General features: G+C 43.6%; 1 protein-coding gene across 3 annotated transcripts; it reads left to right on the top strand.

The window, feature by feature from the left end:
- Positions 1–502: 502 nt before the first annotated feature.
- Positions 503–27,002, top strand: siah2l (seven in absentia homolog 2-like). Of its 3 annotated transcripts, XM_082548214.1 has the most exons (5): positions 7,814–8,151; positions 10,629–10,687; positions 11,207–11,428; positions 23,013–23,192; positions 23,783–27,002. In XM_082548214.1, the coding sequence occupies exons 3-5, from the start codon at positions 11,222–11,224 to the stop codon at positions 24,152–24,154; spliced, it is 759 nt and encodes a 252-aa protein (XP_082404340.1). In that variant the 5' UTR covers positions 7,814–8,151; positions 10,629–10,687; positions 11,207–11,221; the 3' UTR covers positions 24,155–27,002. The 3 variants fall into 3 exon arrangements, with proteins under 3 accessions (XP_082404338.1, XP_082404340.1, XP_082404339.1); XM_082548212.1 differs by lacking the exons at positions 7,814–8,151; positions 10,629–10,687; positions 11,207–11,428 and adding exons at positions 503–829; positions 1,066–1,660; XM_082548213.1 differs by lacking the exon at positions 10,629–10,687.
- The last annotated feature ends 793 nt before the right edge of the window (positions 27,003–27,795 follow it).

Below are 27,795 nucleotides of genomic sequence, written 5' to 3' on the forward strand. Positions count from 1 at the left end.
ATTCTCTGATTTTTATACTTTTCTCACCATCTTGTTTGCTAAGATTTCAACTGTTGTTCTAAAGTCGCTCATTTGGGGAAATAAATATGAAAAGTTTTTCTTTCTTTCGTCCTTTATACAGTTTCAGGGTTTGTTTGTTTGTTTGTTTGTTTGTTTGTTTGTTTGTTTTACCTTCGGTGGAGTCACTGCTTATTGAAGTGAGAATAAATTCAGATTTGGTTTCTATAAATTCAAACACATCCACACATCTGGTTTGTCTTTGTTGCTCCACTCCACAAACAACATGCTGACACTGAAACGTGTGCAGCAGCTTTAATGAAACAAGTCCCGAGCCTAATGTGACCTGCACGGTCTGCTGTGACATGAACACAGAGGAAGGAACATCTGAAGCTCATCTGAGAGCTTTTGTGTCTCCGTTTATTAACATCCGCTGGATTTGAAGATAATGAGGGCAAAGAAGGCGGTCGTGTCAGTCTAACATCCAGCAGAGGGCATCAGCGAGTTTCAGGTGATTTGAGCAGGGAGCGTAAACTTCTAAATTAAACCCTTTTTGGTGTAATTGAGTCATTCATTTACAAAAAGAAGCATAAATATTGGGTGGTGGGTTTTCAGGGATGAAGGAAACTGCTCGTGCTTGAGTTCTGTTAATTCTTAATTTATTACAACTGTTTCCGTAGTTGTTTAACTTTGTAGAAGATTATGAAACTCACAAAAGTTTGCAGCAAACAGGAGACTGTCACTTTGGCCACCAAGCAGGAGCAGCCCAGCGCGGCTACAACAGGTCAGCTCTGCTAGGACCGACACAAAAGCCGTTTCCGACCACGCTGAGGTGCTTAATTATCATGATTCATCATTTTAGGGGAAAAAATCCCACAAAAAAGTGTTTTGCTCAGTTACAAAAAGAATAAAACAACAACAAAAAGCAAAGAAGAGAAAAACATTAAATTCTCACTTCATTCATTTTTTTAATATTTATAATTAAATAAGTTTCCAATATTCTCTCCTGTTCTATTGTATATATTTGTTCTTTTATGCGACGCTGTTTGTTTTTCTTTTGCTTTCAAGCCGAACACGACTCCACTCTCTGATTGGCCGAGCGGCTTGTCAATCTTTGACGTAGCGGCCAATGGCAGGAGCCGACAGGCGATACAAACTAGCAGCCGCCATGTTGTGTCTCCGGGGGCCTCGAGGGACGTCCGGTAGTAAACAGTAGATGACGGTACCGCCTGTTCGGCAGCTCTCAGGAACGGGACCGCAGCTGGAAGCTATGAGTCGTCCATCTTCAGCCGGAGGTGGGGGACTCGGGGCCGGGAAAGCAGGCGGAGGGAAGCACGGGGGAGCGGCAGGCGCCTCTGTTGCCGCAGCGGCCGCCGGCGTGAGCTCCGTGGCCGGGTCGGGGTCTGCTCCCCCTTCCTCCACCGTGTCCATGCCGGCTACCGGCCTCGTCGGACAATCCTCGGAGCTCACGGCGCTATTCGAGTGCCCGGTATGCTTCGACTACGTCCTGCCGCCTATCCTGCAGTGCCAGGCGGGTCACCTGGTCTGTAACCAGTGTCGTCAGAAGCTGAGCTGCTGCCCGACCTGCCGAGGCCCGCTCACCCCGAGCATCCGGAACCTGGCCATGGAGAAGGTGGCCTCCACACTGCCGTTCCCCTGCAAGGTAGACCCACAGACACAAACCGGCCCAGCTGATACTCACACACTACATCACAACTCTCTTCACTTCAGTTTGTGCACAACTTCCTCCACGCACACCTGTCACGTGACGTCATCAGAGCCTAACTAGAATTTCGATTGATTTTCCAGGAAAACGTCTGACACACAGTCAACGGAGTTAAAGGTCAAAGGTTACTCCAGAAAATTGGGATTTATTTATTTTTTCCGTGCTGAGTTCACTGCCTGTAGTAATAATCGGACGTTGAAGCATCACTGCTTAGTTCACTGCGTGCAATCAGTGAAGGAAAGTCATGTCACAGAGTTCATTATGTAATATAGAAAGAGTATTAGGACGACATTAAGAAAAAATATGATTGATCAATTTGAGAATAAAACCAAAATCTCAAGAAAAAAGTCAAATTAGTTATTTTGTAGAGGATTTGTTTGCTTTGAAACATCTTCCTATCATATCTTGTGATAACATCCATCCTCTTTGTTGCAGGTGTAATCATCGATATCCTGGCATTTGTTAATTGCCATTTCATTTTGTACAAATTTGGCCAACGCTTCCACGATTGTGTGTTTGTTCTTTTGTTTGATTAGTCTTTCCTTTCTTTTCAGTGTCCTTATGCCTCCCACTGCACTGTGTTCATGTCCTAAAGGAACTAAAACACATTTTAAAGTACACATTCGCAATATCATTTGGTTTTATTCTCAAAAATATCAATGATTTTTATTTTCTTTATGTGGCCCTAATACTCTGTCAGAGTAATACAACCAGGAAAGTCCAGAGTCTGTGTTTAGTTCAGTAACTGTAATAAACATAGTTCAGCCAGCAGTGATGAGTCCACTGATTAATCAGGACTCGTCACTCTGCTGATTGTTTCCTCTGTTTGTCTAAAACCTGCAGATAAAAATGGATGACTGGTGTTTTAATCTCCTGCATACCAAAGTGACTGTAGAGTGAGAATCGTGACCAGGTTTTAAATAACATGTCCAACAAGTGTGCAGCTGTCCACATACCTTTGGCCTCGCAGCGTGTCGACTGATTGGAGCGGCGGCTCTGGTTCCATTACACGCACATTAAAGTTGAATTGTGTGTCGGCGGCTGAAAACTGAGTCCTGACTCTGACCCTGAGGAGGAAGAGGAGGTCTGATATGGACACAGTTTCCAACCTGCATAGTACAGAAAGACTTGATACAAACTGAAAGTAGATGTTTCACAGCTCGCTCAGCTCAGCAGGCTGGTTACAGGACAGACTGCCCTCTGGTGGTGTTTTCATGCAGTGCACGTGACCTCAACAGAATATGTCCCCAAGAGTTTAGGGGAGAAAACATTAAATTCAGCTTAATTTGAGTTTATTGAAGCTGTAAGTGAAGATCATGCATAAAATTTGGCTGGTCGACGAGCGTTTCGTCATCATTTAGATTTCAACCCACGAGAATCTCCTCACCACTCGTACACGTCCTGCTGCCCTGTAATCATGTTGTGTCGTTATACCTCCTGCAGACAGCAGGCTCATGCTCATTTGTTTCACTGTTGCTGTTAAAATATGTTTTTTGTTTCTGTTGTGATGATCTTCCTCGTCTAATGCTTTTTGGTAAGTGTCTGCAGGCTGGTGTAGATGTCAGCCATACAAATCATTTGGTCACAGATGTTTTGGGTTTTTTCAGGGGAGGTTTGTGTTTTGAAAAGCCCGAAAATTCTACGTAGGACCCAATATTTACTGAGCTGTTCTCTACAGTAGGAGGAAGAACTGCAGCCTTGATGAGGTAGAGAGGACATGAAACTCTACATATAATGGCTGATTTACACCACTAAGTCCTGCTCTCACACCTGACATATATTACACTGTCTGTGAAGCCGGATTTAAGAAATAAGTGCTTAAAGTTTTAAAAAGATGTTTGGTGCCATCTTCTGTCCGTACAGAATGTGACGTCATGTGGTTGGTTGGCTGGTTGTGGCTAACAGACTAACATTAGTTTATGTTAGCTAAGTCGTGACAGTGATGCTATTGGCTTTCTGAATAGCAGCATGAGGTGTAAACATCCTGTAGTCTGGGTACAGAGCTGCCAATAATGTGCTCTGCAGTCAGACTGTGGCAGTTTCCATACCAGACTGTGATGCCGCTGGTTAGGATGCTCTCCATGGTGCCTCTGTGGAAGGTGTTAAGGATGGGTTTGGGGAGGCAAAACCTTCCTTAGTCGTCTCAGGAAGTGCAGTCGCTGCTGAGCTCTTTTTGTCACCGATTTGGTGTTGCTGGTCCTCTGTGATGCAAACACTGAAGAATCTGGTGCTCTTCACTCTCTACTGCGACACCAGCAATGCTGAGCTGGAGATGGACAGCCTTGGTCTTCCTAAAGTCAACATTGAGACATAGATTATTGTCGTTGCACATCCTCTCTGTATGCAGCATCATCATCGTCCCTGATGAGTCCCACCACTGGGGTGTCATCTGGAGACTTGATCATTTGGATTGTGTTGGAGCTGGAGGTGCAGTCGTGGGTCAGCAGCGTGATTAGTGGTCTCAGCACACATCCCTGGGGGGTGGAGGGCGTCTATGCTCAGTGTGATGGTGTTGGATCTTATATTTCCAACCTGTACTGTCTATCAGTGAGAATGTCCAGGATCCATTTGCAGGTGGAGGTGTTGAGTCCGAGCAGGTCCAGCTTGCTGATCAGCTGTTGGGGGATGATGGTGTTGAATGCTGAGCTGAAATCAGTGAACAGCATTCTTATGTGGGCGTTGCGTTGATCCAGGTGTGATAGAGCTAGGCAGAGTGCCAATGAGATCGCATCACCCATTGATCGTGATATGCAAACTGTAGTGGGTCCAGTTTGGGGGGGAGCTGCTTCTTGATGTAACTCAGGACTAGTTGCTCGAAGCACTTTGTGATGATTGGAGTAAGTGCTTCTGGGCAGTAGTATTTGAGCTCCGAGGCTGTAGCTGTCTTTGGCACAGGTCTGATTGGGGGGGGTTAAAGCACTGTGGCACAACAGCTTGGCTCAGGGACATGTTGATGACGTCTGCTAGGACAGCGGTCCCCAACCCCCGGGCCTTCGACCGGTACCGGTCCGTGGGTCGTTTGGTACCGGGCCACGAGAGTTGAGGCTCAGGTGTGAAATGTCTGGTTTTCAGGGTTTTTATCGGTTTCAGCGTTATTTTGTTATCGTTTTTATTGTTAACTCGGTTTTTCTGGGTCTTTTCACGTGTGTTATGAATAAATCTTCTTTTTTTCAGTACCGGTACTAGTTTCATTTTGTTGTATTTATCCGCGACACCTTAAACGCCGGTCCGTGAAAATAATGTCGGGCATAAACCGGTCCGTGGTGCAAAAAAGGTTGGAGACCGCTGTCCTAGGACATCGGTCAGCTGGTCAGCACAGGCTCTGAGCACACGTTCGGGTATATTATCTGGTCCAGCAGCTTTGTGTGGGTTGACTTTAGCGAGAGTCCTTTCACTCGGGCCGTGGACAGGGACAGCACTTGGTTGTCTGGCGAGGGGCTGGTTTTCCATGCTGGCTCATTGTTTTGAGTCCCAAACCTGGCATCGAATGTGTTAACTGCGTCTGGTTGAGAGGTGTTTGGATGTCCCGCCACATTCGCTGAGAATCTCCTGACCAGGCAAAGAGATCACTGACTTTCTTTGAGCTTGATGTCCTTGGTTTGCTTGGTTGAAGTCCCCAGCGATAATGAAAAAGCCCTCGGGGTGGAGAGATTGCAGGTCCCTGACGGCCTCGTACAGCTCCCATAGCGCCTCCTTAGCATTAGCGTCAGGAGGAATGTACACTGCCACAATAACGATGATTCTGAACTCCTGCAGCAAATGATAAGGCCTGCACCTCACTGCCATAAATTCAACACACGAGCAGCCCCGCATGCTTTTTCAGATGTGGGATCACTTTAGTGCTGCAGCAACGAGTTAATGTTAAACTGAGGATGTACTGCCCACTTTGCCGTCTGTCTCTCTTTAGCAGTAAGTTGTCTTTACAAATCGGATGTGGCATGCGCTGCGTCAACGCTAACTAGAGCGAAGAACCCAAAATTTGCGCCGCGCTTGTGAGTACACAAGCAGATCGATCAGTCCCAGTATTAACACTGTACACTAACACAGTAGCTTTATTACAAAATACTAAAACACTGGTTTGATGAGTAGGAACTTTATTGTATTTAAGCAACTGCAGAGAGCAGCAAGGATCAACTGTCAAGCTAGTCATGCACATTTCTGCTGATATACTGTGTGCCATGGTTTTCAAATAGGGCTGCCACGATTACGTCGACTATCAAAATCGTCGACGACTGATTTAATAGTCGACGCATCGTTTGAAGCTTTGTAAGATCCCAAAAGACGCAGGAATAAGCAGCAGGATTTAAGAGTGTAATAACGGACTGTGACAGAAGATGGCAGCACTGCGTGTACAAGGATGCCAGCTGCCATTAAATATATATTTCCCTCATTTTTACTGGTGACTGGTAGGAGGTAAGCTGCTGATTTCTCCAGGAGGTGGTTGTGTGTGAAGAACGTATTTGGCAACATTCAGTCGTTGGACAAACAGGAGGAAGTTCTGTGTAACTCCTTGAAATACAACAAGATAAATACACAATCTAAACTGAGGCATAAACATCAATCTTTACTGTGTGTCTTTGAGGCTTTACGTTTAGTGTGAGCCAGTATATCAGCACTCTGACGTTTGCTCTGCGCTTTGATGCAGAGCTTTTGTGCTGCTGAAAACAAGATGGTGTGATGATGTAGACGTTATTTAATCTTGGCAATAATTTTACCGTCCTACCTGAAACCTGTCAGGTCAGTTTTACTGGCACATGGACATTTTTATAGACTTTTGGAAAAAAGCTTTAATTTTCATGTTTTTAAAGCTTCTACAGTTGATCTGACAGTGGTGCAAGATGAACAAATCTGAGAAGGCTTTGTATTCAGAATGATTACAGATGTCAGGAGTGAATCAGCGCTTTGTAGTGGTTTTCTTTGTGGATGTGAATCCAGCAAACAGCATTTTGCATTGAATTTGTTTTAAAGAGCTGTCAGTGAGGAGGCAGACACCAGGAACAGACTTCAGGCACATCAAATAATAAAATCAGTCAGGTTTTGCCTGAAGTGTCGTGGATTTTTGCTAGGACCAAGTCTGTTTACATTATACATTTACACTGCTATGCTGATGACACCCAGCTCTATCTGTCCATGAAGCCAGATAACACACACCAATGAGTTAAACTGCAGGAATGTCTTAAAGACATAAAGACCTGGATGGCCGCTAACTTTCTGCTTCTTAATTCAGATCAAACTGAGGTTATTGTACTCGGCCCTGAACATCTTAGAAATATGGTATCTAAGCAGATTCTTACTCTGGATGGCATTACCTTGGCCTCCAGTAACACTGTGAGGAACCTTGGAGTCATTTTTGACCAGGACATGTCCTTCAATGCACATATTAAACAAATATGTAAGACTGCTTTCTTCCATTTGTGCAACATCTCTAAAGTTAGAAATATCCTGTCTCAGAGTGACGCTGAAAAACTAGTTCATGCATTTATTTCCCACGTGTGGGACTAATAAAGGTTATCTTATCTTATCTTATCTTATTACTTCCAGGCTGGACGACTGTAATTCATGGGGATTCAGTTTTCAGGCCCCTCTTCTGTGGAACCAGCTTCCAGTTTGGATTCAGGAGACAGACACTATCTCTACTTTCTTTGTATTACTGTAAGGTCTTTACCTCACAGTATAAAGCACCTTGAGGAAATTGTTGTTGTATTGGTCACACACTGTGTCACCAGTGTGTGAATGGGTGGATGACTGCATGTGTAAAGCGCTATACAAATACAGGCCATTTACCCTTTTTACCAATATGTTGCAAAAGAAATAAAATTGAATAGAAATTATTTTATTTCTATATTCACAACAAAACAAAAGAGTGAAGACAGAGGTCCTGTGTTTGGTCTCTCTCTCTCACACACACACACACACACACACACACACACACACACACACACACACACACACTGTGCATGCAGAGCAGTGCTGACAGATGCTTGGAGGAGGAGGATGGCACTCGGCTAAGCGATACTCCCCTCTTATTCTCTCTCTCTCTCTCTCATGTTTCCCCGCCCCCACTGTGTGTGTGTGCGTGTGTTGTGTGCGCGCACACGCTGCAGTGTCTCAGTGTCGGTTGGAGGACGCACGTTTTTCTGCTGCTCAGACAGTGAGAGGGAGAGCTCCGAGAGACATTCACTAAAAACCAGAAACAGTGATCGAGTGTGTGTCGGTGTTATTCACCGCCGGTCAGTCAGACGGACGCCACACAGCTCACTCAGTGTGTGTGCGTGTGTTTAGGCCCTGCGTGTTTTGTTTTTTCGTCACCACAGAAGAAGAAAACAGCTGCCCGTGTTTTCTTTTCTGCTGCTGCAGCAGGAGAGAGAGAGCGGGCGAGTGAGGTTCAGCTGCATTACGGCTGCGTCTGTTTGATCCGACAGGTTCTGGTACGTTTACCGATCGATTATCGATTGATTTGAGTCATCAGGTTGGTTTGAACCGATGTTGATGTTTTACCGCCTGAACTGGAGACGAATGCTGTTGATCAGAACAACGTATGAAAATGTTTTTGTTTGTCAAAGTAATCGATTACCTGATTCATGTTGGTGGTGCAGCTGTGGGTCTGATTAATCTGCCAGTTAATTTCCTCATTAATTAAAATGATAATAAATATGTGTACAGTGAAGCAGCAACAATGAGTATTTGATTGTCGATTGTGTTACTGCTTGTTGCTCTTCAAGCCAAAAAAAGCCAATGAAAAATATTTCTATTTCTACTTCCTCCCATGTTAGAGACGTTTCACTGTTTTATGTTGTTTGTACAGCATTTGTGGTTTGACTCGGAGGCTCGGTGTTTTCACAGATTTAAAAAAACAAATTTACAGCAAAAACAGTTGAATTAAGCGTTACACTGAGGTGGCTGTTAGTGTGAATCGGCATATAATAATAAATAAAACATAAATAAAACTAAACTGAATCAATTTCATCTACATTAGATGGAAAACAGCGAGCACGTAAGTCTCTTTTGGCTGCTCCGGTGTTTCTTAAATGGCCCCCACATGTTTTGGTTTGGATCTTCCTCCACTTGATCCGGACTTGGGACCAGCACTCGGAGTACTCTCGTGACCCGGATCTTGTATTTGTGTCCGGGTCTCAAACTGGCGTGCACAGTGAATGTGTTAATCACTGCAGCAAAGAAAACGCTTCATTCAAAAATGCTGTAAAATCACTGAGTGTCTTTGGGCAGTTTAAACCCAGACGATGAAACGTGAAAATAATTGGCAGATTAATTAACAATTAGAATAAACATTCACACTGAACCACAGGGTGGCGCTGCTTAAACAAATTGGGGGGTAGCTGACGTGTGACGTTGGACAGCAAACATTTTTATTTTAAAATATTTACAAGTTCTTTTATTTAATAATTTAAAATAATATAAAACATTTTATTCTTTCTGCCAACAAAGCTCATGTTCATACCCTCTCAAACTAAACACTAAACCTGTGTTTTGAGTCACAGTGTGCTACGATTTCACCACAAAAACATTAAAAAAGTTATAAATTTAAAAGTGTATGAAGAGTTTTCAGTAAATGAAAACGGTGCCTAACTGACTCTAATATAAAAAGAAAGAGTGTTGGTTTGTTGGTCTCGGTGTTGGTGTTTTGGCTGCTGCCATGTTGGACTGTATTTGGACAACAGGGTGTTACGTTAGCAACTAACGTTAGCTAGCCTGGCTGTAATGGTGCCTCACAGACACAGGATACCTGCTAATTAATGCTCAGATACTGTAGAATTTAAGATAAGAAGAACTTTATTTATCCCGAGGGAAATTCTTTTGTCATACACATGCTCAATGCAGCAGAGGAATAAGATATACAATATGTACAATAGAATACAAGTATACAGTAGGATAGTGCAAAATATAATATCAAATAACTGTAGCAAGTAACAATATAACTATTGTTACTTGCTACCATATCTAGTAGAATTAGCCTCACACGGGCCTGTTATTATCAAATAGACTCACACAGCACAGAGATCCAGTCCAAGGATTCTGCAGTTAGCTGAGGTGAAGCCTAGCAGCAGCTAGCACCTGTCTCATCGTCCACCTGTCAGGAAACTTAATGCAGTTAGCAATAAAGACCTAAAGTGTTTCTGCAGCAGGCTCTTTGTATGTGTTTATTTCTATAGTCTATCGAGATCAGCAGCATCGCTATAGCCGGCCTGTCGCTGTGATTTTTGCTAATTTACTGCTGGCAGTGGCTGATGTGTATCTGGCCTTATATTCACAGACCATGTCATTTCTTTTTGTTCTTTGATAAATCACAACAAAAACAGCCATCATCACTGAAAATCACTCAGATTTTTATTTTAAATAGCAATATGGCTCTATAAACTCACATGGTGCGTGCGGTGAAGGCTAACGCTGCTCAGGCGCCGGTTTCCACACAGATTCCTCACAGTGAGAACAAAACCATGGAAGCAGCCTCCCAAACCAAAGGATGCTGAAGCACACTTTACAGTCACAGGTGAGGGTTTGAGTCTGAACATGAGATTTGTGGACAATTAGAAAAATATTTGTATAAAAAAATGTCCCCATTATTTAATCCAACTAACATGAGGTTGTTTCATTTATCAACGTTGTTGATAATTAATGTGTGTTCTTTGTTTCATACTTTGAAATCTTTTACTGAGAAGAATAAGCAAGATGTTTGAACCCATCAGCTTGGTTTTATTTCATGGTCCTTTGAAGTTGATCATGAAATAGAAGAGGTCTTTTTTTTTTTTTTTCTAAACGCACCATTCTGTTAGAAAATGTACTGATTAATAGCTTTACTATGGTTTTGGATACTTGGTGTGACTATAAAGGTGCTCCTGTACTGTAAGCATGTATTCAAACCAAACTCATTGTGTTTGTTTTCAAGACTCTGCAGTAAATCTGAGAGCTCACACTAAAGCAGACTGAGGCCAATCGTCTGACTTGGTGAGTTAAACAGAAACCAAACATGGTCAGACGCTCGTCCGGTCTCTGTCCTACTGTGAACTTCTGATCACTCTGCTATATGATCTCCACGTGGCTCTGCAGTCTGTCTGAACAGCTGCTGCTTGTTTTGTCTGGTTCAGTATGGTGAGCCCAAAGGGACAAAAGACTTGAGAAATCAAAGTTAAATTTAGAGTTGGAGCCTCTGAGTTTCCAGGACAAATTTCAAAGAAAGGAATTGCACACATGGAGCATGTGCAGAAAAACTTTAACTAAAGTTTTGATTCTGACTTGTAGTGTTTAAAAGAGTGAGAGACTTTTATGCTGGTGAGCTGTCGGCTTCAGCAGGAGTCAGCTTTCGTCATTGTCCATAGTGATGAGTTCAAATGTCTTGTTTTGTCCACCCAACAGAACCAGAAAATACTCACTTGTCTTTCACAGAAGACCAAAGAAACCTGGAAATATGAGCTGAAAAGATCAAAAACAGTTACTAGAGTCGACTAATCAGTAAAATTGTTGCAGCTCTAGCCTGTGCCGATGCTGTGCCCAGCCTCCTGCCTACCTCTGCTCAGAGAGTTGGCTCACTGGCGCTGCCTTCTGGGCTGGCATCACCGCCATGGGGTTGGTTCAGCTAGTGCTGCAGGGCTGACTGCTAACACCGTACAGCAGCAGCAGCATGGGTCAGAGGTCAGGGACAGAGCCCGTCGACCTGTCGGACGCACCAAACCCCTGCCGGGCAGTCAGGTGAGTCCTGAATGATGCTGGCGAGCTTTAACGTACGGCTGCGTCAAGACAGATTTTCAGTTTATTTTAATTTTAAAACACATCATCACATTTTGTTTATGGATGCCCAGACATAATTCAATTCAATTTTATTTATACAGCGCCAAATCACAACAGCGGTCGCCTCAAGGCGCTTCATATCGTACAGTAGATCGCACAATAATAGATACAGAGAAAAACTCAACAATCATATGACCCCCTATGAGCAGCACTTTGGCGACAGTGGGAAGGAAAAACTCCCTTTAAACAGGAAGAAACCTCCGACATAACCAGGCTCAGGGAGGGGCGGGGCCATCTGCTGTGATTGGTTGGGGTGAGAGAAGGGAGACAGGATAAAGACATGCTGTGGAAGAGAGACAGAGGTTAATAACAGATATGATTCAATGCAGAGAGGTCTGTTAACACATAGTGAGTGAGAAAGGTGACTGGAAAGGAAAAACTCAATGCATCATGGGAATCCCCGGCAGCCTACGTCTATTGCAGCATAACTAAGGGAGGATTCAGGGTCACCTGGTCCAGCCCTAACTATATGCTTTAGCAAAAAGGAAAGTTTTAAGCCTAATCTTGAAAGTAGAGATAGTGTCTGTCTCCTGAATCCAAACTGGAAGCTGGTTCCACAGAAGAGGGGCCTGAAAACTGAAGGCTCTGCCTCCCATTCTACTTTTAAATACTCTAGGAACAACAAGTAGGCCTGCAGAGCGAGAGCGAAGTGCTCTAATAGGGTGATATGGTACTACAAGGTCATTAAGATAAGATGGGGCCTGATTATTTAAGACCTTGTATGTGAGGAGCAGGATTTTGAATTCTGGATTTAACAGGAAGCCAAAACAGGAGAAATCTGCTCTCTCTTTCTAGTCCCTGTCAGGACTCTTGCTGCAGCATTTTGGATCAGCTGAAGGCTTTTCAGGGAGTTTTTAGGACTTCCTGATAATAATGAATTACAGTCGTCCAGCCTGGAAGTAATAAATGCATGAACTAGTTTTTCAGCGTCACTCTGAGACAGGATATTTCTAACTTTAGAGATGTTGCACAAATGGAAGAAAGCAGTCTTACATATTTGTTTAATATGTGCGTTGAAGGACATGTCCTGGTCAAAAATGACTCCAAGGTTCCTCACAGTGTTACTGGAGGCCAAGGTAATGCCATCCAGAGTAAGAATCTGGTTAGATACCATATTTCTAAACTTTTCAGGGCTGAGTACAATAACCTCAGTTTTATCTGAATTAAGAAGCAGAAAGTTAGCGGCCATCCAGGTCTTTATGTCTTTAAGACATTCCTGCAGTTTAACTCATTGGTGTGTGTTATCTGGCTTCATGGACAGATAGAGCTGGGTGTCATCTGCATAGCAGTGTAAATGTATGCTATGTCTTCTAATGATACTGCCTAAGGGAAGCATGTATAATGTAAACAGAATTGGTCCTAGCACTGAACCCTGTGGAACTCCATAACATAATGTAACATGTGTCATGTTTTAAAGAGCACAAAAACTTCACACTTCCTTGAAACGTTTGTTGAGTCTTGTTATGAATCAAACGCACCTCACGTAGTTCAGTTTGAGGCAAGATGGCTGAAAGAGAAGCTCGATCTACAAGTTGCAGTGATGCGTGTCCATGTGTCTTTCACGTCGTAAACATCTGACTATACTAGAGACAAAATCTGAACAATGTCCTCTGAGCGAGCGTTTGTTACACTAAACAAAGTAGGGAATGAACCAACACTGAGCTTATGGACTGTCGTGTACACCAGAGCTTTTTAAAAGCTTACTGTAAAGTTGTGCTGCACGTGAAGCCGGATTGCAACAGTTCTCGCCGGTATCGCTGAGCTGCGTCTGCACGAATTTCCTCGCTCGGTGGTTGGATTCTGTAGCGTTGGTCGTCCTTTTTGTTGCAGTCTTGCGTCTTTCCGCCTTGAACTGTGAGGTCCAGTTCATGTGTTGCTTCACTGATCATGGTCGCAGAGTATAAGCGGGAAATACCAGCTGCAATGCAAAGGGTGAAGCTGGTGTTCATCCAAAGGACTGGGGCCTCGCTGCAACATCAGTTGAATATGTCTTTGGCAATTAACGCATCTGCAGAGGTGCACCTTTTCATGTCAGAGCTAATACCATACCAGTCGCATCGTTTTTTCCTCACAAGGTCTTGAAAAGACCACGAGCATCATCTGATTCTGCAGCGTACTGGCGGTTACATCGGCCTACAGACCAACTGCTTCATTCGACTAAATCTAAACCGCAAGTGAACTAAAGAAACACTTCTTTCAACCAGAGGCAGGAAGACTGTCTGAAAGTATCTGATAAGGCAATGGAGGTTAGTTGATGTGCTTTAGCTTACTGCAAAGTTGCGGCTGTGAGAAGTGTCGGTAGAGCAAAGGTGCTATGGCGTATGTCTTAGTCTAATAATAAGGTGAAAGGGTCTCTTCTTGACTGCAGGTGTGCTGTGGGTTTACAATGTTTGAGCATGACTGCTTTAGGAGGCTTTATCAATGTCTTAGGATGTGGCTGCATCTCTCATAGAGATAATCACTGAGGTATACACATTTTCATAACTTCTAAGATATGTGCAGAGTTTGATAAGCTTGTCAGGCTCCTTGAAGAGATGACTAAAAATAAAAAAGAATAAAGGGGTCTAAAAATAGGCTTTGTTGAAATGGAGAGACAAAAGCCACCTTTGTGAGGCGAATGACAAATCCAGAGTTGGTTAAGCGAACCAGAGTCCCAGCTCGTATTCAGATGCCGTTCACTGTGCACATATGTGTCTGTAATCACAAGCAGCATCCTCAGGCAGGTGGTGAACAGCCGGCAGGAATACCAAAACCATTATCCTGAACCACAGCGCCCTTCATCGTCTCACCAATCCCAACAGAACAGATTCATCAGATCTGCGCCGGCTGAAGCAACAGCACAGCCAGGAAAGCACTCAGCTGAGCCCAGCACGATCAATACCAATCAGGCTGAAAGGATCAGAGAGGCTGAGCGAGACGTGCTGCTAAACGAGTTGGGGGTAAAGAAACCTCCCTCCTCTGCAGTCGGGTTTTTATTAGGAACAAATGGGTCCAGTAAGTTTGACTGAGATCGATGATGAAATGAGGTTAATGGATGTGAAGATTTAGCTACCCTAAAAACCAGCCTTGATGGTCGAGGGTGGAGTTTGATACCTCGGCTGCACAGAGCTGGTTTTCTCTTTTATGGCTGACTCATAATCAAAACATGACTCAGCAAATAAAAAAAAAATACTTTAAGACCTCAAAGATGAAATTCATCGAACATAATGAGACATATTTACAGTGCAGCTTTTCACTGCAGCTACCTGAGCACATGTTGGCTTTAAAGGAAATGTGCTGGTTTGAATCACATCTATTTATCTGCTTCACACACAAGTTGTCCGTGGTGTTCCACGGGGTTTGTGCTTCGACCAACAGGTTTTTCATCATCCATGCTTCCTCTGTGAGAAAACCCTGCATACATTTGGTTTGCCCGTAACTCTCAGTACTGTCATGCTTTTAAATTCAACAGTTTACTCTACAGTTTTGGTTTTCCTGTACATGACAGATGTTGATTCATCAGATTCACAGCAGACTAATGCAGAGATGTTCAGCCTGTGTTGGTCAGGACTGCGAGGTGTTTCCTGACAGCAGGTTGTGCCGTCGGAGTCCTGATGAGACGCTGCACAGGTTTTGTTCTAAATCCTCTGCTAAAGCAATCTGGATAAGAGGATTCCTGCCTGCTGTGTGTTTGGCACAAAGTGACAAAATGTTCTGACCTGTTCTAAATCGAGTCCTGAAAATTGATCATGGAAATCAGGTCGTTCTTTTTAGTTCTGCTTAGGGCTGCTCAATTAATCGAATTTTAATCACGATTACGATCTGGGCTTTCAACGATCATTAAAAATGACTGAGCCGATTATTAGCCCCTCCCTCGTGGTTTACTCTCGCGCTGCTCCGTGTGGCAAATCAAGCGCACCTCTCTGCATTTCGAACACGTGTCACAACAATTAAGAGCAGCGGTCCCCAACCTTTTTGTGCCACGGGCCGGTTTATGCCCAGCAATATTTTCACAGACCGGCCTTTAAGGTGTCGCGGATAAATACAACAAAATAAAACTAGTACCGGTACCAAAAAAAAAGAAGATTTATTCATAACACACGTGAAAAGACCCAGGAAAACCGAGTAAACGATAAAAACAATAACAAAATAACGCTGAAAACCGATAAAAACCCTGAAAACCAGACATTTCACACTTGAGCCTCAACTCTCTCATACCAAACGACTCTCGGACCGGTACCGGTCCGAGGCCCGGGGGTTGGGGACCGCTGATTAAGAGGACCCGAGGGAGTTCGGAAAGCTAAGCAGAAGTTATTTGGAGAGGAGAGTGACTGCTGTTGGTTGAAAAGAGAGGTAAAAAAAACTTCAGTGGTGTGGAAACATTATGGGCTCGCGGAGTCAGAACTCATTTTTCATTTATTTTTTATATTGCAAACATTTGCACTGTTATCAGTATTTGCACTATTTTATATTATTTTTTGACAATCTTTAAAGTCATTATCCAACACATTGTTATTGTTAAATAAATATCGTCAAATAATCGAGATCTCAATTTCAGTGAAAATAAACGTGATTATCATTTTTGCCATAATCGAGCAGCCCTAGTTCTGCTGATATCTGCGTTTTGGCTTCAGAAGGTGGTGGACATGTTTTCTGGGTTTTGGACAACAGATGAATATTCATATTACAATTTTTTTTTATTTTTTTTTTTATAGGTTGTAGTTAATAAATCACAATTTCAACTAAGTAATCATTCCAAATAAATAATCTAAACCCAGGACAAATGAAGAACAACTCATGTAAGTTTATAAATTAGCTTACAAGTTAATAATTCAGAGAGCTGCGCTTGTTACATCTGAACCAGCAGTTTGCTTTAATGAATAGAAGTCGGTTAATGTGGCCTTTGTGTCTGCTGCCCTTTCCAGGAAGCCGCTGCTGTGTTTTGACCCGCAGATCGTAAATATTTAATCACTGAGTAAAGCTCCTGCTGAGCAGCGATCGAGGACTTCGCCTGCAGTGGCTTCATGCCTGCTACATTATTCTGATCATTAATGCTGTCGAGGCTATTTTGTGTCCCTTGGTTATCGATTGTCTCTAGAGTTGAACTGTCTCTTTGGTGGGGTTGCATTGAGATGACATCCATACACCCAAACTCTCAAGTTACTAAAAGCTCTATGAACAAATGGGATGCTGTAATAGTGTTACCCACAGGAAGTGGCTAGTCGGCGTATTCTTCGCCAACTGGTCAACCCATCATAGCATATTTAAGTTTATCACTGGTTAATTTATCATCTGCTCTCAGTTTAGATCCAGGTAACCTGGATACCCCAGAAACATCCATAGGAGGCTTCAGTATAACCTTCAGTTGGGGGGGAAAATTCAAACTACGTTACGCAGATTGTCTCTCAGAAATGGGAGTCTGAAGGAAGCTAACGAGCCAGATCTGGTTGAATTTGTCTGAAAAGTCTCATTTCATTGAGAGCTTTTGTTTAAAGCCTGGACTGTCAGTTTGCTGGTTAGTCATCAGTTACTGGAAAGAGGAGCTCTAGTCCTCACAGGCTTGAACTGGACTCCTGGTCATGAGTCTGATGCTGTCTCCTGACCTCGCAGCAGGTTGTGCTGCCTGTTGTAGTAGACAAGTGTTTCACCAGATCTGTGTTAACACAAACAGGAAGTGGTTCGTGTTATACATTAGTGAATAAATGGATGATCATCCTGTTTTCTCCTCCTGCAGACGTGTAGGTGTGCTCCTTATCCATCCTGACAGCCAGACCCTCTCCAGCAGTCGCCTTCCAGACGTTAATCTACTTATCGTGCTGCCGACTGAGATAACGCTCAGTCTTTGACAGCAGTTCTTCAGGCTTAGCCAAAACCGGTTATATCCTATTTTATTAACAGAGCGTGTTTGAGGTTTGTTTATTGTGTTTAGGCAGCAGAGTGATGCTTTACAGCTTAAATGATTACTACACTGGCCAGAATGCCTCAATAATGAGCTTCAACAAAGGCAGATCTGCTGTCAGACATTTTATCCTCACTGTATTATAAGCATACATTAGCAGAAATCACAGCGTCTTGTTTGGCGTGAGAATGTTTCGTTGGGTGGAGACTGTAGCGGCTGAAGCTCAGGAGGCTAAATATGTTCCACTTTATCACCAAAGAGTTCTCTGAGCGTCCTGAGGGTAACGACCTGCTCCCCATCCTTCAAGAACAGCAAAGCTTCAGAAGCTTTTTTTTTCTTTTGCATTTACACCAGTTGCATTGAATCAGTGGGAATGCTGGTGTTTGGCGTGTCACTGACACTGAGGACAACATGATCAGAGCTGTGAGTTTGGTCCGTTTCATTTTCTCAGCTCTCTCAGCCACAGCAGACCTGCTCCACTCGAGGACCAGAGATCCAAAACAAGCTTGAAACTCCCCACGCCAAACTCAACCCACCTCATTCCCAATGTAGCAAAGCGTGAACGTGAAGCTGTTAATTCACCGGTTGCTCTGCATTCCTCCTTGACCTCCAGCTCTGAGCTGTGCGTGACTCATAACTTAACAAGAGTTTTAACGACTGTTAGAAAAATTAGCTAATTTCTAAATCGACTGTCAGGCAGAGCCAGGACTCGCTGGAGGAGGCTTCCCTGCTTGGACCACTGCCCCGGTGACCTGGCCCCAGATAAGCGGGAAAAAAAGGATGGATGGAACTCCGACACTAAATATCAGTTACTCCTAAACTTGAATTGTACTTCTGCGTCGGGTTTATGGCTTACACCATAACCAGAACCCCAGTTTAACCCTAACCTAAAACCTTTTACATAACCTGATGTGCATCTGACTACACATTAGGCCGACACATACCACGGCAACTTGGATGGTGTGAAACGTTGCTGTGTGGGAGTTGAAAGGGTTTTGTGGTTAATGCGTGAGTTGGATTTAGATTTGCTGCAGGAGTCTAAATGAAGTCTAGAGACTGAGGAAGGAACTAAAAACTAGAGATGGCACGATACCACTTTTTTATGTCCGATACCGATATCATAAATTTGGATATCTGCCGATACCGATATGAATCCGATATAGTGTTTTTTTTAATCAACAAAACTGTTTTTTAAAATATCTTGCTGCAATTTGCAAGTCTGCAAGTTCATACTCAAGTTTAAAACAACAACTACACTAAAGCTATTCTGTTATACCTGTATACAAAAAAAATATTTCATAGTTCAGCAATACTGATCAATCTAATAAACTTAAACCTACACCATCCTCCCTATTCTGGTATTTTAAAGAGTACTTAGCATAAATATTAAGCAACCTAACTAATAGGGTTCCAACTCCCAGCAACAACAAAAATAAATAAATAAAAAATAGGGAACCACCCCTCACGCTCCACCTCATGATGCTTAATCGACGTAATCAACCTTAATTTGATGCAGTGTGAAAAAAAATGCACAGAAATCAATTATTTTTCAAGAAATATTAAATAGATTCAACATCTTTCTTCAACAAAATTGCAGACTGCACAGATGGTACCTTCCCAAAGGAAAAAGTACTATAGCTTACTAGGGTATATATATTAGACTTAATAGTCACTATATACAGTAATGGACTTCTATTCCTTTTACATCAAATTAAAACTTTGGGTGTCAGATAATTATTTATTAAAAGCTCGACATTTTAAATGAGAATAAGAAAGAAAAGTATGTCTTTGTGCCCCCTTTTCCCTGTTAATGCCCTATCGGCCCCCCTGGCTAAACTTTGCTAGATCCGCCCCTGCACAGTTACCAGCGTCACCTACGTAGAAAAAGATCCTCGAGTAGAAAGTAATATTAAATAAATTCTAACAACAGCTGATCAAGCTTAAACGTGCTGCTGTTGTTCAGCCGCTGGTTTCCTCTTTCTGGTGCAAAGTGGGCCAAAAACAAACCAGAGTCACGGACTCGCGACAGAAAAGCCGATCAGCTGATCGTTAAGCAGTTTCATGATTGAAGTAGCAGCAAGAGAGGCAGTCGCTTGTTAAGCTTAACGCAGGAATGCTTTACAAACATTCAGAGATGGACTTACACACTTGCTTTACTTCTCTCGGGGATAACTTTGTCGGAGATGAAATGCCGGGTTGCTAGCGAAGCTCCAAATGCTATCCAGACCACCGACAGGTCCCGCATGCCACATTGATCTATCACGTGATGCATACTGCTCCGACGTGCTAACGTTCTGAGGTGAGTTACGGCCTGTTGCAAGTTTTGTGAGGTGCTTTCGTGATATTTAATGGATCGATTACATTTTTTATTTTTCTCCGATATCCGATCCAGTAATTTAGGTCAGTATCGGACCGATACCGATACGTGATATCGGATCGGTCCATCTCTACTAAAAACTAGAGACGGACCGATCCGATATCACGTATCGGTCCGATACTGACCTAAATTACTGGATCGATATCGGAGAGAAATAAAAAATGTAATCCGATCCATTAAATATCATCAAAGCACCTCACAAAACTTGTGACATGGCGTAACTCGGCTCATAACCGTAGCACGTCGGAGCAGTGTGGTCACGTGATAGAGCGGCTGTGGCATGCGGGACCTGGTTGAGCATTCGGAGCGTCGCTACCAAACCAGCATTTCATCTCCGAGGAAGTGATCCCAGAGAAGTAAAGCAAGTGTGTAAGTTCATCTCTGAGTGTTTGTAAAGCATTCCTGCGTTAAGCTTAACAAGCGATATATGGAGCGACTGCCTCTTCTTGCTGCTACTTCAATCATGAAACTGCTTAACGATCAGCTGATCGGCTTTTCTGTCGCGAGTCCGTCTCTCTTCTTTGTTTTTGGCCCACTTTGCACCAGAAAGAGCAAACCAGCGGCTGAACAACAGCTGCACGTTTAACCTTGATCAGCTGTTGTTAGAATTTATTTAATATAACTTTCTACTCGAGGATCTTTTTCTACGTAGCTGACGCTGGTAACTGTGCAGGGGCGGATCTAGCAAAGTTTAGCCAGGGGGGCCGATAGGGCATGAACAGGGAAAGGGGGCACAAAGACATACTTTTCTTTCTTATTCTGTCATGTCGAGCTTTTAATAAATAATTATCTGAATCTTACACCCAAAGTTTTTTTTTTTTTGTTTTTTTTTTTTTTACATACAGGTATAACAGAATAGCTTTAATGTTTTGTTTTTTAAAACTTGAGTATGAACTTATACAAAATGCAGCAAGATATTAAAAACACACTATATCAGATTCATATCGGTATCGGACATGAAAAAGTGGTATCGTGCCATCTCTGCTAAAAACCAAAGTCCCTGAAAAACAGACCAGTTCTTGCTTGTGTGAACATATTCATTCATGATGGACACAGAAAAATTGCCCAGCTGATGAGAAGAGGAGGAGCAGAACATAAAGTTCAAGAAAAACTTTGTGTTTGGTGTGAACGTACTGATGGTTCTTAAGTCCTAGAGAAACACTCAGTCATACTTTACTTTGTACTTTTGTGTTGAGTCTACGGAGTATCCTGGTGGCGATCGTGGCTCAAGAGTTGGGAGTTCGCATTGTAATCGGAAGGTTGCCGGTTCGAGCCCCGGCTCGGACAGTCTCGGTCGTTGTGTCCTTGGGCAAGACACTTCACCCGTTGCCTACTGGTGGTGGTCAGAGGGCCCGGTGGCGCCAGTGTCCGGCAGCCTCGCCTCTGTCAGTGCGCCCCAGGGTGGCTGTGGCTACAATGTAGCTGCCATCACCAGTGTGTGACTGTGTGTGTGACTGTGTGTGTGGATGACTGGATGTGTAAAGCGCTATATAAATACAGGCCATTTACCATATCCTGAAACCCTTACGCAGAGCTTACTCCATAACCTGACTTGCACTCTCAGTACAGCTAATGTCATGTTGGTACAATTACTGTGATTATTTCCTCACATTTCCAGCTGCTTCTGTCACCATTTTTCACCTTGATCGGCAGAATGGATCAGTTTGAACTGACTAATGTATAGTATGAATGTAATGTAAGTGCTACAGTTGAACCTTGTGTAGGCTACACCGATGTAGACGTTGAGCTTAAGAAGAGTGGACTATCTCCAAGACTTTGAGACCTTTTTCCATAGTTCTTCTAAGTTTGAAGAATCTTAAAATGAGATCATGCTTTAGCTGAACAAAGTGGCCAATGAGACCTGAGAGGTGCTTCCTGAAGTTTAAAAATCTTCGGGGCACATGTCTGCCCCATTCCAGCACCGCGTTAGTAAGACTGGGAAAGATATGACATTGAACATCAGAGACTTGGCACAGATGTCCGTTCTGCATCTGGGATCCTGTTTTCTGTTCAAAGCTACTCTCCTGCATATATTCGATGTATAAATAATGGATCCATATCTCGATGATGTGCTGTGACAGCTGGGTGCAGAGCGTGTACTGTGTGGTGTTCCGGTGTCAAACCACCCAATCAGCAGTCATCTTCTGAACACGCCGTTCTTGTCTGGATGTGTCTCCCCTCATGTTTATGGATGCTCTCCCAGCACGCCGAAACCAGGGGGCGATGTTCAAACGGCATCGCTAACGACATCGTCCGCTTCCCCCGAGAGCCTTCCCGTCTCCCTGAGCTCCTCACCGCCTCGCTGTTTTCATACCTCATTTACTGCCTTCCTCATCACTCCCCCCCCTTCATGCCCCGCTATAAGCTCCGTCTGTCTGTAGTCAGTCTGTTGTTGGAGATGAAACGGGATGAGGGAGGGAGAGTCTCACCGCTGTGACCTTCAGCGTTTCAGAAAATGAAGGAGACTGCTGCAGCCATTACAGTAACGCACTCCTGTCTGCATAAAGGCAGCAGCCATCGGCTGTCTTTATATCCCAGCTTCTTAATTCATCCAGAAAATTTAAATTACTCCTCATTTAATGTCCTCTGAGCCGAGGCAACAGTTCAGACATTTATCAGGAGGAAAAATGTGGAAATGGCAAAACATCAGTACAGAAGCATCAATGAACCGTTGAAATGAAAAGTGGTTTGTGTTGGACCTGGACTAACATAACAATGTTTCAGTTTAGTTTTTAAAACGAACCAAACTAACAATGACTAAAAATATTACAACTTTTCTGTGTTTATTCTGTTTTAAGCACACAGCGTAGTTTTAACTGTAGAAAGTATAAATGTTGTTACTTCCTCAAGATGAGTGTTTACGCTGAACCTGGATGGCGAGGGCCGGATCTCAACAAGAAACCGTACGATGGCAGAAAAACTGTACGTTAGCCAGTGAGCATAACCAGTCTTTGACTCTTAATGGACTTTTATTAAGTATGATCTGAGTGAGTCCATGAACTCATCAAAGCGGTAACACCGGTCATGGCCAAGGGTCATTTTCCCCGTCATGTTACAACATTGAAAAGAATGCAAGTTTAAAGCACTTCCACATTAGTTCAAGTAGATTGTCGGTGAGAGAAAAGGGTCAATTTCCTTGATGTAATATTCATGTGAGATGCGACTTTCCTTCAGCAGCTGATGTTTCAGGTCGAGCGTGCCTCTAACTGTGTTGTGTGTCCTCCCTGCAGTATTCGTCAGCCGGCTGCCCGCTGTCTCTTCACCACAGCGAGAAGCCCGATCACGAGGAGGTGTGCGAGTTCAGGCCGTACACCTGCCCGTGCCCAGGAGCCACCTGCAAGTGGCATGGCTCACTGGAGGCCGTCATGCCTCACCTCATGCACGCTCACAAGTCCATCACCACGCTGCAGGTCAAGATCCAAACTTTGATTCTACAGACACACAGTATGGGGTAGAAACACGGGCAAAGTGGGAACCATCTTTGTTTGCAGCCTGTCCTTCTGACTGTTTCTGCACTTTGGGGCTTTAACACAATGCATCCACAATAAATGTCGAGCTGTCATGTCAGCGTTCCAACCGTTAACCAGTGTAAGGCCCTGCATTCAGTATCAGTGGAACCTCTGAATCAAACAAAAGCGCCGTTTGAAGTAACCAGCAGATTTAACTACTCACCAACTGAACATGCAGGATGTAGATGGAACGCAGCTAGGAGAGATTTCAGGACATCCTACACATCAGGTCTACAAGCTGCTGAGACAAACAATGTAAATTATTAAGGAATCCTCAGCAGCGAAACAGAGAAACACGGCACTGTGTAGAAACGGGATCACAAGTGTTCTTAACTGTGTGACGTTCGTGTAAGTGAACGTTTCACCTTTTCTGCTCACGTCTCTGACACCACAGCACTTCTTGGTTCTTCAGCTTGTTTTCCTCATGATTTCAGGTGTGAAGTGTGAAAACGTTGAGTTCTTCCTAATCGGTACTTGTTTCCGTGCTGCAGGGGGAGGACATCGTTTTCCTGGCGACGGACATCAATCTGCCGGGCGCCGTCGACTGGGTGATGATGCAGTCATGTTTCAGCCACCACTTCATGCTGGTGCTGGAGAAGCAGGAGAAGTATGAAGGTCACCAGCAGTTCTTTGCTGTCGTGCTGCTCATCGGCACCCGTAAGCAGGCCGAAAACTTCGCTTATCGCCTGGAGCTAAACGGCAACCGGCGCCGGCTCACCTGGGAGGCCACGCCGCGCTCCATCCACGATGGCGTGGCCGCCGCCATCATGAACAGTGACTGCCTGGTCTTCGACACCTCCATCGCCCATCTGTTCGCTGACAATGGTAACCTGGGGATCAACGTCACCATCTCCATGTGCTGACGGAGCCGAGGGGAGCCTCCTGCCGAGGGAGGAGTTAAGGAGGTGCAGAGTGCACCTGCTGACAGCCTCAGTTGGAGTCGTTCGAGGAGTCGGCTCAAACAGTCAGCAGCAGCCCTTTGACCTCTGTGGTCAGCTAACGATGGACGTGGGGCAGAATGTCCTTTGGTTACCTGTCTGGAAACGAGGGCGTCACCTCGAGCCTCCAACACTCTCCTCGATGGAGGAACGGTCGGATCTGCTGGTTCGACCGCAGCCAGGACGTCTGGCCTGGTTAGAGATTAAACTCCCGAGGACTCGGTCCTCATTGGTGGAAACAAACACTTCTCTCTGCCGAAGCGGCTCCCTCTTCCTGCGTCGGGTTAATCGGCTTCCTGTCAGGCCGGCGTGTTCACAATATTCTGCTCTGCAGTTCTGGTGCTATCAGACTGAGTTTACGTTCTTCACCAGCAGAGGCCAAATACACCACGACTGTTACGACATTCACAGTTAATGGTTCAGGAAACGCTCTGATAACGTTCACGTCTGATTAGTTGTTTACAGAGAGATTCTGAACATGCAGAGTTCAGCCGTGGCTTCTTTATTGGTTAATGTGCAGATTATTTATTGTTTTGGCTTTTTTGTTGAAAGGAAGTGGAGAATGTAAAGATATTTGCTTTAGTATCACATATAACAAAGAAATCATCCAGTGATTATAGGACAGAGCGGAAAATGAGTCTAACCTTGTTGCCAACAGACCAAAAATATTCAGGAAATATTATTCAAGGTGAATTTGACTTATTTCAATAATCTCTGTGCACTGAAGGAGTTGGTGAAAACTATCTACATGTCCATAGAGGTGAGGCATGTGAACATGTTTATTTCTGCTGTAACGTTTTAGTATGAAAGAGGATAAATGTCATTTTAAGACTGGAATTTAAAGCAAAATGAGGAATTAGACACTTTTAATCCGAGGAAAATGTTTGTCTGAGTCGTTAGTTTTCTTTGTCACGTGTCAGTAAATTAAAAACTGTCATTCTCATTCTCATTGGCTGTTTCCTCACACTTTTTTAAACCTTTTTGATAAACTCAGTAAAGAAAGGGCCGTGGGTCGGGCTGTCAGCTGTGTTTTTAATATGCACGTATAGAAAATGATCTGCAGGTTAATCCGTCTGTGTTCATAAAAAACAAATACTGTGAAAAAGCTCCACAGACCTGGAGTCAGCTGGTGGAAGAAGGCTGCCAGCAGTTCAGGTAAAGCAGAGTAATGTGAACACCAACATTCTGACTGAGAGGTTGCCGGTTCAGATCCCTGCAGCTGCAGATGGTGACTGATGGCGGGTCTCTGACTGGAGGTCGGCCTTTGACCTGAGCTGTGCTCAGTTAATCCTCAGACTTTCTTTAATCTCTGATAAAAGCAGTAAAATGGAGGAATAATCCTCCCGTCCCTCCTCCTGCAGTCCGTTTAGCCGCCAGCGCCTTACTTTTCTACCGCTAACCACCTCCTCCCATTCACCCGCTTTCTAAAGGGGCCTTGGTGCTGATGTGCTGCTTCTGGGAAACAGAAAAACGCAACGATGTGTTCAGAAGAACGGAGAGCTGCTCGTCTGCTCAACGCCACAGAGACACGACCGACACAAACTCGTGTATTTATGTGGAAATGTGGGTTTTAAAAACTAAATTCCTTCTCGTGAAACCATCATAGCAACTGACCAGAAAGATACCTCTGACCACAGACATGTCTGTAACTGAACCGCAAAGCCCTCCGAGCTCAGCGGCGTTTCCTCTGTGTTCATGAAGATGAAGAAAAGTCCAAAATAAGCCGATTTCTTCCCATCATTCATCCAAGTGTCTCATCCAGCTCTGGATTTTCTTTAGAGGGTAGCTTTGTATGATTCAGAGTTACGTCTTATTCTGATTGGCTGACTTCTGCTTTTGAGCTGTAGTCATTAGATTTCTGTGCTTGTAGAAAAACACACCCGGCTCCTTCGTACCTGCTCGATGATTATCGTGTTTCTGTGGTGTGTTATGCTTGACTGGTGGGTCGTGAACAGAAAACTGCAAATTTGAGCTTATTTGTCATAAAACTTGTCACATCCCACATTTCCAGAGTGGGCAGGAAAAAGGCTTATTCTAATATGACTGCTGTATGTGCACACAGTAGAAACACAGAGCAAACACTGCTGTCTCTTTGTCTCCAGGTGTGGTTACCTCGACACGAGTGTCCCGGTTTCAGGGTCCCGTTTTTCCGTTTGCGGATCATTTTGTGATTTTTCAAAGTTCAAAGTGCTCGCTGCAGTTTGATGTGAATCTTTGATCACAAACAATGAGAGCAGGAAACATTCTCCCAGTGTTGGAGTGACGAAGAAACCTTTTTACTCTTCGGATGAAAGCACGTTTACTTCCACATAGCAAAGAAGTTTTATGGCACCATAAGAAAAATGCTGACACACACACACACACACACACACACACAGTGCAAAAGTCTTGAGCCTCCATCATGTGTTCATATTTGAATGAGGGTTTTCCAGCCTCTGAATGCCAACAAAGAATCAGACTCAGTTTTAACAGCCTTGGAAATGAAGCATGAGGACGCACAGGGAGGTCCACAACCCGGGACGCTCGTGTCCACAGACACACTCAACAATAATCACTTTCACGCCGACTTTCCATGAAATATTTTGAGATATTGTAAATGAAGCTAAAGGGACAGTCTATTTTCTAAAGATTTATTCCTCCCACTCTTTGTTTTCACACGTATTTGTGCTGCTGTTTGAGATTTCCAGAGTACGTTTTCTACGCTCACGGTGATGTTTCTGTTGTAAAGCTCAGTTTGTGATGTTTCTGTAATAAACAGGTTTGTTTACGCTGACCTTCATGTTGCTATTCCTCCTTCCATTAATAAACTGAACTTCTCCTCATCGTTTGGAGTACACCAAAATATTTTAACATTTCAGTTCGAAACCATCAATAAAAAAATGAGCATCAAATTTTTTACCATATTTGGAAAAGAGGGTGGTGTACGTATTAAACTGGCTTCACTTTGAACTTAGGCTGATGCTGTGTACTTTCAGCTAGAGACACGATTTAGTCTTTAAGAAAATACCAGGACACTAAATATTAAAGTTGTTTTCATCTTTTTCACATTTTTTGCTGCTTTTGCTCAAAGTTTAGGCTTTTTTTTTGTTTTATTTTTTTAATTTTTTTTTAGGTACCTGCTAAGTGCCAGAAAGACACTGTAGTTTGAGGACGTTCCCTCAGGAGCAGGTTCAAGTTCTCTCTGAATCCATCCTGTGACCATATTTATGACACAGTAACAGAAAAAGAAACTTTTGTGCAAAAACTCGCAGTTCAAAAACTATTTTGATAAAAGATACGATCTTGAATTTGGAAGGACTGGGTCACAATCCAAATTTCACAAATTTATTTGCTCCAGAGTGACAGGAAGTGGAGATGTTGTCATGGCAACAATTCTGAGGACTGAAGCTCAACTGACAGCTGAGCTTATTAGAATCTGACGGAGTCTTCAACAGGCACCTTAACTCAGTTTAGCTTACAGCAGCAGTTTCTTCAAGGTGCTTTGTATTGTAAGGTGAGGAGTCTACAATAATAAGGAGAAAACCCCCAAAATCAGACGACCCTGATATTAGCAAACACTTGGCAAC

The sequence above is a fragment of the Aulonocara stuartgranti genome, assembly GCF_965226115.1.
Source record: "Aulonocara stuartgranti genome assembly, chromosome: 10".
Taxonomy (NCBI): Eukaryota; Metazoa; Chordata; class Actinopteri; order Cichliformes; family Cichlidae; genus Aulonocara; species Aulonocara stuartgranti.

Excerpts from the sequence above, each read along its gene's own strand:
- siah2l (XM_082548212.1), top strand. The coding sequence starts at position 1,214 with ATGACGGTACCGCCTGTTCGGCAGCTCTCAGGAACGGGACCGCAGCTG. Across the intron at positions 1,661-23,012 it reads CACTGCCGTTCCCCTGCAAG|TATTCGTCAGCCGGCTGCCC; the intron begins GTAGACCCACAG and ends TCCTCCCTGCAG. Across the intron at positions 23,193-23,782 it reads AGTCCATCACCACGCTGCAG|GGGGAGGACATCGTTTTCCT; the intron begins GTCAAGATCCAA and ends TCCGTGCTGCAG.